At 43.7% G+C, this 14,997-nt stretch overlaps 1 protein-coding gene across 1 annotated transcript in view; it reads right to left on the bottom strand.

Moving 5' to 3' along the window:
- The window catches only part of PRKD3 (protein kinase D3), a 67,394-nt gene extending 55,976 nt beyond the window's left edge, over positions 1–11,418 (bottom strand). The window contains exons 1-2 of the mRNA XM_081100962.1: positions 11,243–11,418; positions 2,365–3,240 (exon numbers count right to left, since the gene is read on the bottom strand). Of these exons, the coding sequence (XP_080957088.1) occupies positions 2,365–2,652 (288 nt within the window). The 5' untranslated portion in view covers positions 2,653–3,240; positions 11,243–11,418. The remainder of the gene's footprint in view (positions 1–2,364; positions 3,241–11,242) is intronic.
- Between the last annotated feature and the right edge of the window lie 3,579 nt (positions 11,419–14,997).

Raw genomic sequence — 14,997 nt, 5'->3', positions numbered from 1 at the left:
CCTTAAAACATGGCATGATATAGGGCAGGGGATCGGTGAATGAGAAACAAAACTACCCTCAACGTTCAAATTTTCATGTATTCTGCCACATATTCCAACTCATGTACTTGGTTTTTAAAAGACAAAAAGGTTATGATCGCCCTAACCAGTTTGGCTCAGTGGATGGAGTGTTGGCCTGAGGACTGAAGGGTCCCGGGTTCGATTCCGGTCAAGGGCATGTACCTGGGTTGCAGGCACATCTCCAGTGGGGGTGTGCAGGAGGCAGCTGATCGATGCTGCTCTCTCACTGATGTTTCTAACTCTCTATCCCTCCCTTCCTCTCTGTAAAAAATCAATAAAATATATTAAAAAAAAAAAAGAATATGATCTACTCATATTAAATGGCAGTTTAGGTGAAATCAGGATCTAAAGGGAAGAAAGAGTATAAAAAAGAGCGCACCTAGGAAGACCAAGGGATGGACCTGGGACTCAGCTGCAGCTGTGTAAGACACCTTGATACCTTGTGCTCTCTACCTACTGGTTTCTATGAAATCAAATGAGATTTCTTAAATTCTCTTGACTTTATGCCGATTTTCCTGCTCTTAAAAGGACAACTGAATAAGCAGTATTTTAAAGTTGGGATACAGGCTCGTTGTTAGACTCTGAAATTTCAGACTTTATAGACTCACTAGTGGCCCAGTGCAGATTTGTGCGCATTGAAATGAAATTAATCAGAAGGCGGCTGGTGGGATGGGACTTGGCAAGATGGGCTGGACATGCCCTGGAGCCAACCTCCCACGGTCCCTCCCTGGCTGGCCACACCTGGGGCTGGGCCTCGGCTCAAAGGGCACCTATAGAATGAGCGGGGTCCCCCTGACAGCTGGGGCCCCTCAGCCTGGCCTGTGGGGATCAGGCTGACATCCCCCAAGGGGTCCTGAAGTGTGAGAGGGCACTCTGCAAAGTTGGGGCCGATCGGCAGCTCCTGCATTGAGCGTCTGCCCCCTGGTGATCAGTGCACGTCATACCTACCAGCCGATCAGTCGGATGGTTGGACGGATGGTCACTTAGCCTTTTATATATATAGACTAGAGGCCCGGTGCACAAAAATTTGTGCACTCGGGGAGGAGTGGGGGTCCCTCAGCCTGGCCTGTGCCCTCTCGCAGTTTGGGACCCCTCAGGGGATGACCACCTGCTGGCTTAGGCCCGCTCCTCAGGGGATTGGGCCTAAGCTGGCAATCAGACATCCCTCTGGCAGCCCGGCAGCCCTCGGGGGATGTCCACTTGCCAGTGGGGAGCAGGCCTAAACTGCAGTCGGACATCCTTAGCGCTGCTGAGGAGGCAGGAGAGGCTCCCACCACCACTGCTGTATTGGCAGCCATCAGCCTGGCTTGTGGCTGAGCAGAGCTCCTCCCATGTGAGAGCGCCCTGACCACCAGAGGGCAGCTCCTGCATTGAGCATCTGCCCCCTGGTGGTCAGTGTGTGTCATAGTGACCAGTCATTCCCAGTCCTTCTGCTGTTAGGGTCAGTTTGCATATTACCCTTTTACTATATAGGATAGAGGCCTGGTGCACGGGTGGGGGCCAGCTGGTTTGCCCTGAAGGGTGTCTCGAATCAGGGTGGGGGTCCGGCTTGGGTGCCTGGCCAGCCTGGGTGAGGGGATGATGGCTGCTTGCAGCTGGTCATACCCCCTTCAGGGTGGGGGTCCGCACTGGTGTGCCTGGCCAGTCTGGGTGAGGGGCTGAGGGCTGTTTTCAGGCTGGCGGGTGACTGAAGCTCCCAACCTCTCCTATTTTTCTTTTTCTTTTTTATTCTGGGATTTATTTACCTTCTATGGCTGTCACTGGAACTGAGAGCCGGCTTTAGCTCTGAGGCTCGGCTCCAGCTCTGAGACCTCGGCTGCTGAAAGCAGGTATCTGGGTTTGTTTGGGTTCTATAATTGAAACACTGTTGCAACTCCAGCTCGGCAAGCTGGCTGAAAGCATGGGGATTGTTTAGCTTCTATATTTGCAACATTGTTTCTTAGAGTGCAGCTCAGAGCCCAGCAGTGGCAGGCGGGAAACCTTGGCTTCCTCCTTCACGGGAGTAAGCAAGCCTCCTGTTCGCTTCAGCTGCCTGGCTGCCGGCCGCCATCTTGGTTGGCAGTTAGTTTGCATATCTTGCTGATTAGCCAATGGGAAGGGTAGCGAAGTTACAGTTAATTACCATGTTTCTCTATTATTAGATAGGATAGTCTATTCAAACTCTTCCAACAATGCTCAGAATTAGGATATAAACAATTAATTCATCCATCTGTGTTAATTCATTGTTGCATATATAATTCACAAGAAAGCATTAGAAACAATATTACTTAGAAAAACTATTGACATAAAAAGCATGCACAGTACCTTTTGATAAACAATGGAGCACACAAGATCCTTGACAGCAGATAAAGATAGTTCCTGAGCTTCGATGGTAACACTCTCCCGTGTGAGGCCAATTTGCAGTAGAAATGAAATTGTATGCACTGAGCCTCTGGAGTTGGTGAGTGACGGTGCACTGAAGCTTCCATTAGAGAGCCGGGCAGAAAGTCCTGTCTTTGGACTTGAACATGAAGAAGGAGTTGGAAGTACAGCAGGAAGAGGTGCAGGTAACACAGACTTCTGGGCTGATGGAGGGGAATTGTTTGCAGACATCTGCCTTTCTTTAATCTTTTAAAATAGTTGTCAATTCTTTTTCAATGGTTATGAAGAAGCTTTTAAAATCTCAGCAGGAAAGAAAATGTCTGTACTTTTAGATTTAGTTGAAAACTTCTTTATTTCCTCTTTTAAGCTACTCATAGTGATGGCTGCAAGTTCTACAACTGTGAGTTAAATGCACAAAAGGTCGCTACTTCCCTTAATATCCTCATCAGAAAAGAGTTGACTGCTTACTTTCTAAACATCTTCATTTATTTTCCTTTAAGTTTACTCTTGTCTCTCTAAATTTCAGAAAATACATTCTGAATAAAACTTATTTTTCTGTCAAGATAAAAACTTCCCCATTTATAAAAAGGTGTTTCAGATTGATTAATTCAGTACTTATCCTTTGTTTCACTGATTTGATGGGATACTTTCTCAAATGTTCACTCCTTAAATCACCTTCTCAAATGACCTCATTTTCATTTTTAGGGGGGGTAAATATTTCAATTATGAAGTACAAAGCTTTTTAAAATAGTTCAGGTATATTTCATTTGATGAATGGGTCCATCGAGAAAAGTTGCTTCTTTCTGAGATGTAGTCAGCCTGAAAGGAATGTTTAAAAAACTTTTAATATTTTATACTCATTTGACATTTTAAAAATGCAAGAATACCTATAATTTTTCAAATGAGAATTTTTGATTGTATGTTTATAATTCACCAATAACTCCTAATGGGTGGCCATTTTTTTTCTAGTTATCAGAGCCATTTTTTTCACTTCAGGGAAAGCCTCCTGCTTCAAATAAGAAGAAGAACCCAGCACTCTAAATGAAATCCTGAAATTTGAAATCAAACACTTTTATTCCACAAATACACAACTGAGTTATGACAGAGGGAACACAGAACAGCAGAAGGGACAAAAAAGAAAAGTAACAGTCATATTGTCAGAGAAATAAAATAATAAAATATGTCTACTCAGCCATATAAAAGATATATAATTGTCCTGACACAGACAAATTGAGAGTATTCTTTCTTATATTAAAGTCTAATTCTGGCTCTAGCTGGGTTGACTCAGTGGCTAGAGCATTGGCCTGCAGGCTGAAGGGTCCCGGGTTCGATTCCGGTCAAGGGCATGAACCTAGGTTGCAAGCTTGATCCCTAGCCCTGATCAGGGTATGTGTGGGAGGCAACCAATCCATGTGTCTCTCTCACATCAATGTTTCTCTCTCTGTCTCTCCCCCTCCCTTCCACTCTCTCTAAAACGCAATGGAAAAATATCCTCGGGTTTGGATTAACAACAACAAAAGGCTAATTCTGACAAAATATAATTGTTGCGTTGCTTTGTTGACAGATTTCTTTCAGAAGTCTAAAAAATCTGGTGGAGATATACTATACAAGTTATATGGCCAACAAGTAATGTGAAAAACATACTTATGATGGGGAATTCAGCAGAAAATGATCTCATCATAAAAGACTTCTGAAAGTAAAGAAGAGAACAACTAGGCACCATTACATATGTATCACACTTTTTTAAAAGGACAGTTCAAAACATAAAAAGAAGGTATAACCCCACACCAAACCAATGGCTAAGTGAAATGGCTCACAAGAGATGGATCTTCCTAAATTCCATTTAAATACCTGTAAACAATTCCAATAATAAAAAAGAGGGAAGTATCCAGTGAGTTTGCAGAATAACTCTCTGGAGAGAAGTTAATGGGGAAAAAAAAAAAAATAGGATGAACATAACAGAACAGCAAAACCATACAGATATAGTACCAGGAATGAGAAAACTAAAACACACACACACATGAAGGCTTGGGGAAAAAATGCCTAAAGATAACAAAAGGTTTTATAGCTACATTTAAATAAATGATTATTATCCCACCTTCTACTGTATAGCACTTAATCCTACAAATATTTCACATACTTTATCTCACACTATCTCTTCGGAATTTGTTAGGGCAAACATAATTTCTGCAGGTGAGAAAACTGAAGCACAAGCAGATAAAGCAATTTGCCCACCATGGCTATTAAGAGGTGGGGGCGGGGGAGGGGGAATTCGGACCCAAGTTTGGTAAAATATACTATTTCTCAAAGAGAACAAGGAACTGAGAGAATCTCTGCTCAGAGAGGATGTTGTTAAGGTTGAGAGAGTACGTAGAGAAGGCAGAATTGCTCAACTTGTATTTTGTTTATCTTCTCTCAGTTTTCCAACTACAGTTGCAGAAGAACATTGAGAACTGAAACCTGAGCCTGGTGAATAAGAGAGACTAAAACAACTTAATGTGAGTGTGAATCTTCAGGTCCAGATGCAATCCATTCCATAGTGCTAAAGCAATAAACAAGTGTGATCACAAAGCTGCTATAATCTTGGAGAAAGAGCTCAGAAACAGAGAACTAATCATGGCCTGGAGATGGGTCAGAGTTGCATCAAGTCTTGTGGGCTGGCAGGAGTGGGAAGCAGATTTCAGAAATTACAGACAAATAAATTTAATATTAAGCCTTAGTCAAAGCTGAGAATAGGTTATATATGAAATGGTTTTTGAATACCTAAGAATGGTTTTGAATATAATGATCAGTGGATATCAGCATGAGTTCAAACAGAACAAATAATGTCAAATCAACTGCACTTAGATCTTGGAAAAGAATTTCTAGTAATAGCTCAGTTATTGAGCTCTATCTGTCAGACACTTTTCTAAGCACTTTATATGTATTACCTCATATAATCCTTCCAACAACCCATTTTATTTTATTTATTTTTTTAAAAAATATATTTTATTGATTTTTTACAGAGAGGAAGGGAGAGGGACAGAGAGTCAGAAACATCGATCAGCTGCCTCCTGTACACCCCCCACTGGGGATGTGCCCGCAATCACGGTACATGCTCTTGACAGGAACCGAACCTGGGACCTTTCAATTCGCAGGCCGACGCTCTATCCACTGAGCCAAACCGGTTAGGGCCCAACAACCCATTTTATGGTTGAGAAAACAGAGGCTTAGAGATTAGAGTACTCACCCAAGACCACACAACTGGCAAAACCAGAAGAAGAAAAAAATAGTGTATTCTGGCCAAAACAGTACTCAAGATGGTTTTCCAAGTGACTTTTGTACATATGTTGCCTGAGTGTGACTTGGATAAGCTTGCTGCTCTATCAACTCAGATGAGAAAAGTCTTTAGGAAGGGCCTTGGAAACCTTTCCTTGGAATCTGACAGGTCGAACATCATTTCTGCAGGTGAGAAAACTGAAGCACAAGCAGATAAAGCAACTTGCCCACCATGGCTATTAAGAGATGGGGAGGGCATTCGGACCCAAGTTTTGTAAAACATACTATTTCTCAAAGAGAACAAGGAACATGCTTCCAAAACTCTAAGATTCTACAATCTGGGAAAAATAAAGTAAAATTAAAGTGAAATGTAACAAGGATGTGTGTAAAGCTCTACATTTAGTTTCAAAAAGTTAAATGTGCAGTATAGAAATGGAGAAATGCTTCTTAGAAACTGTTCATAAGAGGAGTTATAAACCCAAGAGTCTAACGGAGGCTGCTAATACAATGGGTGACTAAAAAAACTGCAAACTTAAACCCCCAGGACACTGAGAATACATCTGCATCAATCTGTGTACTGGTTGCCAGTCAGCCTACTTTACTAGTGTATTCATTTCTACAGTCCACATTTTTAGAGCTGTATTGATTTTTTAAAATAAGATAATGGTGAAAACAATGTCATGTGACAAAATATGCTTAACAAAACCAAACAGAATAATGGTCTTCAAATATTTGAAAAGGTGTTAAGAAAATAATAGGTTTTATTCAGCATCACTGCAGAGGATAGAAGTAAAATGAAAATAACAGCACTACTTATTTACCTCACAGGTTGTTGTGAAAACTGAGCTAAGTACCTACAGTATTTAGATGAAAGAATTAACTAAGCTCCTACTTTATGCTAAATAATGCAACTGAGATACGGTACTTTATTAAACCTTTGCAACAACTCTGGGAGATTTATTTAATTCTATTTTATAGAAAAGGAATTAGAGCTTGAGTAGTTGCTTGTCCAAAACTACCCAGCTAATAAGTGATGGGACTGGGTTTCAAACAAAAGTTTCCCAAAACCATTGTTCCTTCTACTATTTCATCCCACCTCCAACACCACAAAAATGGAACAGGTTTTCTTATGAGGCAATGAGCTCCTTAAATATACCTGACTTGAGTGTGAATTTTAAAAAGCTGATCTGTCGTTAAAAATAGTAGCAGAAATATCTATGAATAATGTGCAGGTTAAATATTACAAAATACAAGATATTGCTATGTTCAATAATAATTTAATTTTAATAGATGTCTTCCACTAAATTTTCATTTTATTACACCTGTTAAAACTAGCCAAATAAAAGTAACTGTCTAGTAATACAATCTACTAATTTATCAGAATTATTGATAACTATTAATAAACTACATGTTACACTTATAAACAAAAAATATTTTTAAAACTTTCAGCATGAACACAAATAGAAGAAATTAAGTGAGCTGTCATATTAGCTTCTGCCCACTCATCCCATCTGTTTTTCCTCTCCCTGTTTTGTTTTATGGGACTCTGATTTGCTTTATAAGATGCAACAAGATGTAGGGTACAAAATATTTAAACTAAATATACGAGAAATCTAAAAGCTCTAATTTATTTTGCCTTTATGCTTCAATGAGAAAACTGAGACAATAGTACACATAAATTTTCATCAATTAGGTGTATTGGTTTCTAACATCTATGAATTGGCAAGCATTTCTAATACGCTTATTTGAAACATCTGGAATATGCTTTTGGGGAGCTTTCTGTCACATATCCCATTCAAATAAGGTCATATAATCTGTCACCTTTGTTGAAGGGAATACAAAGATATCTTCAGCTCAACCTACTCTATTATTAGAGACAAGTAAAACAAAGGCCCCAGAGTTTAGGGGGTTTTAACTGAGTGCTACTTCATGGTAATATTACAAGATCTACCTTTCTCTCCCTCTTCCTCACCTCCCACCTATCTCTTAGCAATGCATCTAATTAGAAGAAGCTCTAACAGCAGCATTATCACTCAACAAATATTTACTGAGTGCCCATTATTTGCCAGACCGTTATGAGACACTGAGGTGACCAAAGCAGACATGATTGCTGCACTTTTTTCAAAATATATTTTTATTGATTTCAGAGAGGGAGAGGAGAGAAAGATAGAAACATCAATGATGTGCCCTAACTGGTTTGGCTCAGTGGATAGAGCATCGGCCTGCAGACTGTAAGGTCCCAGGTTCGATTCTGGTCAAGAGCATGTAGGGGGTGTGCAGGAGGCAGCTGATCGATGTTTCTCTCTCATCGATGTTTCTCTCTCCCTTCCTCTCTGTAAAAAATTAATAAAATATATTAAAAGAAAAAAAAAGAAACATCAATGATGAGAATCATTGATTGGCTGCCTCGTGCCCTTGACTGGAATCGAACCTGGGACCCTTCAGTCCACAGACCAACGCTCTATCCACTGAACCAAACCAGCTAGGGCCTACTGCTCTTTTTGAAGGTTACAGTATGATGTGGGCCATATACATTACACAAACATTCACATAAATAGCAAGGTAACTACAACTTATAACAAGTGATACGACAGAGTATAATACTAAGAGGACCTAATTTCAACTGGGGTCTCAGGCAAGGTGTGCCTTTGAGGAGGTGGTATTAAAGTTGAGATCTAAGGATAAGTAGGAGTCAGGGAAGCATAGTAAAGCAAAGAGGATTCCAGGAAGACAAAACAAATACTTCAAAAGGAAGTTCATTATTTAGTTTAGCCAGTGTTCTTTTTGTACGCAGTAAAGGCTAAAGTGAAAAGGTAAAATGTTTTTTTTTTTATTCGGAATAGCATAATATTTACCATGACTTTCTACGAGTAATGGGTTTTCCTGATTCAATTTAGTTTTGTGTGCCAGGAATGCTGATGAATAGGGGGTCTTTTATTCTCCTGTTGACATGTGTATTTTTTCAACATGTAAAAAAGCATGCGGCCTTTTTCAAAGCAATACTGACCAATGTCCTGAAGTCAATGTCCATGTTTTGCTGTAGCCCAGGCTTGACTTTGCTTAGTAATACTGATGTTGCTTTCAACTGCATATTGTATTATTAAAAAATTCAAATAACTTTGTGGTTGGGTTTTTTTTTTTTAAAGAATAGTTTGTAGCAATCCTTAAACCTATTTATGTATTTTAAAAAATATAACTATTACCTTAGATTAAAATACTTTTTCTCCTAAGAGCTCACATTTGACTACATTGTTGCTGCTAAAAGTCTGCTTATCCAAAGCAGGGGTATTTCACTCTCAGTTTTTCCACTGTCAGAGACAACATAGAAAGAGAGCTCACCAGGTCTGCCCTCTGCTCAGGCACTGAAATGTTTATCCAGTAATAAGATTACAGACTGCCAGTCTGGCAATGTTGAATGAATCTATGTTGGGCTTCATCACCAATCCTTACATCAGTTGTATCTGAGAAATCGGATTGGCTGATAGCCAATGAACCATATCTCACATCCTGCCACTATAAACTAACCATGTGAGTGGAGAAAACTTTTTTCTATACTGAAATTAAAATTCAAACATCTCCCAAGTACATTACCTTAAAAATTTTTTTTTCCACTAATGAGATAATTGCTCCAAAGAGGCACACACACAAGTTCAATTTGAATTACATAATGGGAGAGACTCAAAGTATTATCAGTACAGAAAATAGTGGATCATAAGTATGACTATTATTAAACCAAATTAAAACTTGTATTAGCAAATAATTTCCCCATATTTCAAGTGCTGTAAAAGCAGTCTCTTTTAAAAAAGAGCAATAACTCCAACATGATGTTTACACCAACTTTAAATGTCCTTTTAAAAATAAGAAAAAAGCCCCTCAAGAAAGTGCATTTAAATGACCACTATTACTATTCATTTAAATGAATGTGTTTTTTTCAATACTTATATAATTTTTAAAATTTAATGCCCCAAAACTTGATTAAGCTTTTTTTTTTTTTTTTGAGCGCGGCAGTGTTTACATGAAAAACAATCCAGTGAGAGAGAAATTTCTATTTTAAAGAGGTCACCTGATGAAACTGAAAGCTAGTAAAATCTGCATATTTAAAAGACTCACTACCTGGGATGCCTAAAAAATTAGTTTCAAGATATAAACCGGTCAACATTCCTGAATCTGAATCACCTAAAAAGTTAAATGCTATCTATATACCAAATGATTGAGCCTCGGGTGGAAACTGGCTTGCCAAATATCCCAAGCTCATCTGATCAGACAGACTTACCACATCTATATTACCTACCGAAGCAAAGCCTAGCAACATGAAGGCTTCTGGGGCACATTTGCTCTCAATCCAGATCCTAACAGGGGAGTAGGAAAAGGTTCCGTTATAAAGTAAAACTGGCCGAGACCTGGGTAGGGTACCTTATGGATGCCTTTAGCAGCAAATCCACAGATAATTGCCAGCCCTCACTGCATCAGAAGTCGGAAAGTGAGATCGAAGCAAAACCAGTCGCTAAAACTGTAAAAGGAAGGTCGTCAGCATTCAGCACGTGTAAGAGTAACGCAGTAGTAACATTTTTCGAGGCACAAACGAAGGCACTGAAAAGTTTCTGTTTCATTTGTGACATCTTAGAGCTCATCCAGGCTGGCTCGTACAGAATAGTGGTGCAGGGTGTAACTTATCCTTTCTAATCAAAGATGACACCGATAGCGGGATTTCCTGTGGGGATGGGTGTGGCCGAGAGGCAGCTACGTCCAAGCCACCAATCTGTGCGTGGAAAAGTCTGCAGGTCGCACACACGCCTGCCGCTCGGTGTCTAGTCGTGCCTGCAGCCGGCGGGGCCCACGCTTCTGACTGCGATGACTTCAAACAGAATATCCAACAGGCAACCGAGTGGCGTGGGTTGTTTTTATTGCTCCAAGACACAGTTGCACTCCTCTGGGTTTCATCTTAAGAAAAACCTCCCCGGGGGGGTGAACAACTCGGAGCAACGCTGCAACTTGCACAAAACTTATAAACGGCGTCAGGAAACTGGGGTGGGGGCTCCCGGTCTCCAGACACCACGTCCTCACCCCCTGGAGACGGGGACACGGCAAAGTGATGAAAAGAGAAGGAAAAGGCTCATCCAAAATCCCGGAGCCCGGCCGCCGCCGCCGCCGCTGCTCTGGCGTCGGGAGCTGGTCTGAAGAACCCAGGACCGCCGGATCCTGACCGAGGGGCCGGACGCGGCGGTCGCCCACGGAGCGCGAGTCCCTGGTGGCCTGGGCGCCCACGCCGGAACTTGGCCCCATCTGGCGGCCGCGCCGGCGCCCCCATCGCCGCGGCGCCCCCCGCCCGCCCCCCGCCGCGCGCGCCGCCAACTTCCCGCCCAGCCCGCGGCCGCCGCCCAGCCCCGCGCGGGGTCCCAGTCCCGCCGCCGCCGCCACCGCCACCGCCGCCACCGCCGCCGCGTGCGGGGGAGGGGGTGGGGGAGGGGCCGCCCTCGCCCGACGGGCCCCGAGAACAAAGCGGCGGCCGCGGCGCGCTAACTTTTTCGGTGTCGGCTGCGCGCTCCCCGGGGCGACTACTTACAGAGGAGGGCTCGGCCGTCCGTGAGAAACTCCGCGCCCGCCCGCCCGCGCTCGGGTCTCGGACGAGGCGCCAGCGAGGCTTCACGCGCCTCGCAGGATCCCGCCCGCCGCAGGCGCCCCTTCCTCCCGCCTCCTCCCTCCTCCCACCTCCCTCCTCCCTCCTCCCCGTCCCGTCCTGAGGCCCGAGGGCGGGGGGCCCGGGCGTGCGGGGCGGGGGCGCGCGAGGGGCGGGGGCGCGCGGCCGGCGCGGGGCCTGCCGGGAGCTGTAGTTTCCCGGTGAGCACGAGCGGGTGGTAGCCGCGCGTGGGCGACACTCACGGTCCTCACCCCGCGCGCGGGGGCGGCGGGACCCTGGGTTCCTCGGGCTCGTGCCGCCCCCTCCGAAGCCGGGGCGCGTCCGGGAGCGCGGGGAGCGGGGCGCGCTGCGCGGGGTGCCCGGCGTGGCTGCCGAGCGGTCTCTTTCTCTCCAGGCGATGGTGTTGGGGGGGAGGGGGCGAGAGGGGCCGGCTGGGACGGGGGCCGCGGAAGGGGTGCAGAGCCGAGCGCAGTTTCCACCTGAGATCCCTTCCCCCAGCTCCCCACCTTCCCCTCCCCGGTGCTGCCCTGCGGGGGCGGCTGGCAGAGCCCCCGGCACTCGGCACCCGGGCGGACGCATCCAGAGCCCCCGCCGACCGCAGAGGGAACTGAAGTGGCTCCTTGCCATGTGTTTCGGGGTTCCTACTTGGCCATCTTTAAATTCGAGGGCGCACCCCGGCCATCCGAGGGAAGTGCGGTCAGGAGTCACGGACCCAGGCTTCTCCTGGCCGGGAATCCAGGTGGCAGTGCCAGGTGAGTGGGGCGGGGGTGGGAGTGCGGGTGAGCATCTAAGGCAGCGGTTCTCAACCCTCTGGCCCTTTAAATACAGTTCCTCCTGTGGTGACCCAACCATAAAATTGTTTTCGTTGCTACTTCATCACTGTAATGTTGCTACTGTTATGAACCGTAATGTAAATACCTGATATGCAGGATGGTCTTAGGCGACCCCTGTGAAAGGGTCGTTGGACCGCCAAAGGGGTCGCGACCCACAGGTTGCGAACCGCTGATCTAAAAGGAAAACACGCCGTGTGTTCAATCACAGATGGTTTATGTGAGAAGAGCCCGAGCAGCTGTCCCAGAAACGACCTGATTCTCCTTTTGTCAAAATGTTACCCCCAAAGTAAATGGTGTGGAAACAAGCGAAGGGCTGCAGTCAACAATCCTCCCACCCCCAAGCAGAGGTCAAGAGGGCAGTTTTTGAGAACAGAAAGAAAGTTAAGTGGGCCCCTACTTTTTATACCAAGTCATCCATCTTAATAACTGTCCCAGGATTGAAAGTTAATAAGTGCGAATTTTGCTCTGGCCGGTGGGCTCAGTGGTTAGAGCGTTACCTGAGGACGGAAGGGTCGCGGGTTCGATTCCCGGTCAAGGGCATGTACCTGGGTTGTGGACTCCATCCCTGGGTGGGAGGCAACCAGTCAAAGTGTCTTTCTCACATAGATGTTTCTCACGCGGGCTGGTCCTCCCCCCACTCCCCTTCGTCCCTCTCTCTAAAAGCAATCAATAGAAAAATATCCTTGGGTGAAGATTAAAAAAAAAAAAAGGGAAGAAGAAATGAGGGTTTTAAAATAATTTCTATCAAAGATGGGACAAGTAAAATCTTATAAACCCTAGTCCTACTCTGAAGCTATGTTTTTCAAAAAACATTCTCAGGAATGGGAGGCTGCTAAATGTCTCGCATCCAGTAGTAGCTCTCATTCCACCTAATTATACCTTATTCTTCAGATGGTCCTGCCATTCTTTCACTATAAAATTGAAAGTAAATTCAGTTGTTTACCTTATTCTTTTTTTTTTTTTTTTTTAAGAATGCCTTTACCTAACTTTGCCTTTTTCTTCCTTCCACTTCCCAGCAGACGTTTTAGTCCAGCCCCAAATATCCTCTGTCGCAGGATTCCCAGGACCTCATTGGAGCTGTTTACAGCCAGTCTCACTAGTGACTTCCATTTTCTCTCCTGGTCCTTAAAGAGACAGATGTTACTCTTCCTAGAAGCAACTTTTCTAAACGAATCAAGCTGCTATTAGAGGCTTAAGGATTTGTGTATGTGTGTGTGTTAGAATTCCACATAACACCTCTCTTTTCTTTATTTGCATTTATATGTGGCTTTATGTAATTTACCATTTGATTATATATATATATATTTTTTTTTAAAAAAATTTTTTTTAATCCTCACCCAGGCATATGTTTTTATTGATTTTTAGAGAAAGAGGAAAGGGGAGAGAGAGACAGAGACAGAGAGAGAGAGACATTGATCGGCTGCCTGCCACATGAGACCACTGGGGATCAAACCTGCAGCCTAGGTGAGTGCCCTGACCGAGAATGGAACCAGCAGCCTTTGCATGTACAGGATGACACTTCAACCAACTGAGCCACCTGGCCAGGGCATGTTGATTTTATTTATAATATAGTTAGACTAGAATGACCTGAGCATTTTACTATAATTTGTACTCTGATCATGCACTTCAAAATCTCAAGTATCTTTAGAAAGAATTCTGACTTCATAGGCTTTAAGTTATCTCATAGTTCCTTAAATCATGATGAAGTGTTTAGCTGAAGGCTAACTGATGTTAATTTAGTTTGTCCTTTTTCCTAGATTCCCTTTGAGACTTTCCAGTCCTTGATGTATTGATTCAATAATTGTTTTTTGAGAGGCTACTATGTGCAAGGCACTTACTTAATAGATCTACAGGTAAAACAGCTGTTCTCAGGAATCTAAAGTGCATTAAACAAGATATGTGAAAATCTCTAATACTGAGAAGAGAGTAAAAAAAAAAAAAAAAAAAAAAGGCAGGAAGCAAAATAAATAGCTAGCAGATGTTAGAGAAGCACAAGACATTCCCCTGACCTGGGGAAGGGGAAGTGCATGGGAAAAGAGAATTTAGCTAGGTTTTGAAGAAAGAGTAGGATTTGGAAATATGGGGAGAGGAATGGGGGGGGGGGAGAAAAAAAGAAAATTCTAGTTGAAAGCAACAGTGAGCAAAGGCACATAGGTGTGAAAACATGGGCACATCTGTGAACTAAGCAGTTCAGTTAGGCTGAGCCATTGGGTTTTTTTCTTCACAATTTAAAAAAATTAAGATGTAATTTATAAACCATAAAATCCACTCTTTAAACGTGTGCATTTTACTGGGTTTTAGTACATTTATAGAGTTATGCAATATCACACCATCGAATTTGAGAATATTCTTATTACCACCAAAAGCAATCCCAGGCCCTACAGCAGTCACTCCTCATTACCCCCTGAGTTGGCCAGCCCACCCAGTGGGCTCCCAACAGAGTCACACGAGTGTTTGCAGTTAGAAGCCCTCACCTGAATGGTGCGTGTGGAGGGGATACTGGCAGGGCATCTGCTGCATCTGCTCCATATGGCTGCAACTTCCGTCTTACAAATCTGTATCTCTAGCCCCCACCTCCTGCCTATCTCTCTTAAAAAAAAAAAAAGATCAATGGAAAAATATCCTTTGATCTCGTTCTGTAACCACCTGAATGTCCCAGAGAAAGATCACAAATTCAACGTGTCCCTAACTGAACTCCTCTTCTTCCTCTACATGTTTCCAGTCTGAGCACATAGTACCACCGTCTGTTTAGTCATCCAAGACAGAAACTTCTTAGTCAGCCTAAATTCCTTTTCTCTTTTCTCCAAATCTAATCGGTGGCTAAACCCCACCAATTTCATACAATCA

Source organism: Myotis nattereri, assembly GCF_964212035.1.
Source record: "Myotis nattereri genome assembly, chromosome: 10".
In the NCBI taxonomy this organism is placed as follows: domain Eukaryota; kingdom Metazoa; phylum Chordata; class Mammalia; order Chiroptera; family Vespertilionidae; genus Myotis; species Myotis nattereri.
Note: the sequence above shows the minus strand (reverse complement) of the source record. Positions and strands in the feature narration are given on the sequence as shown.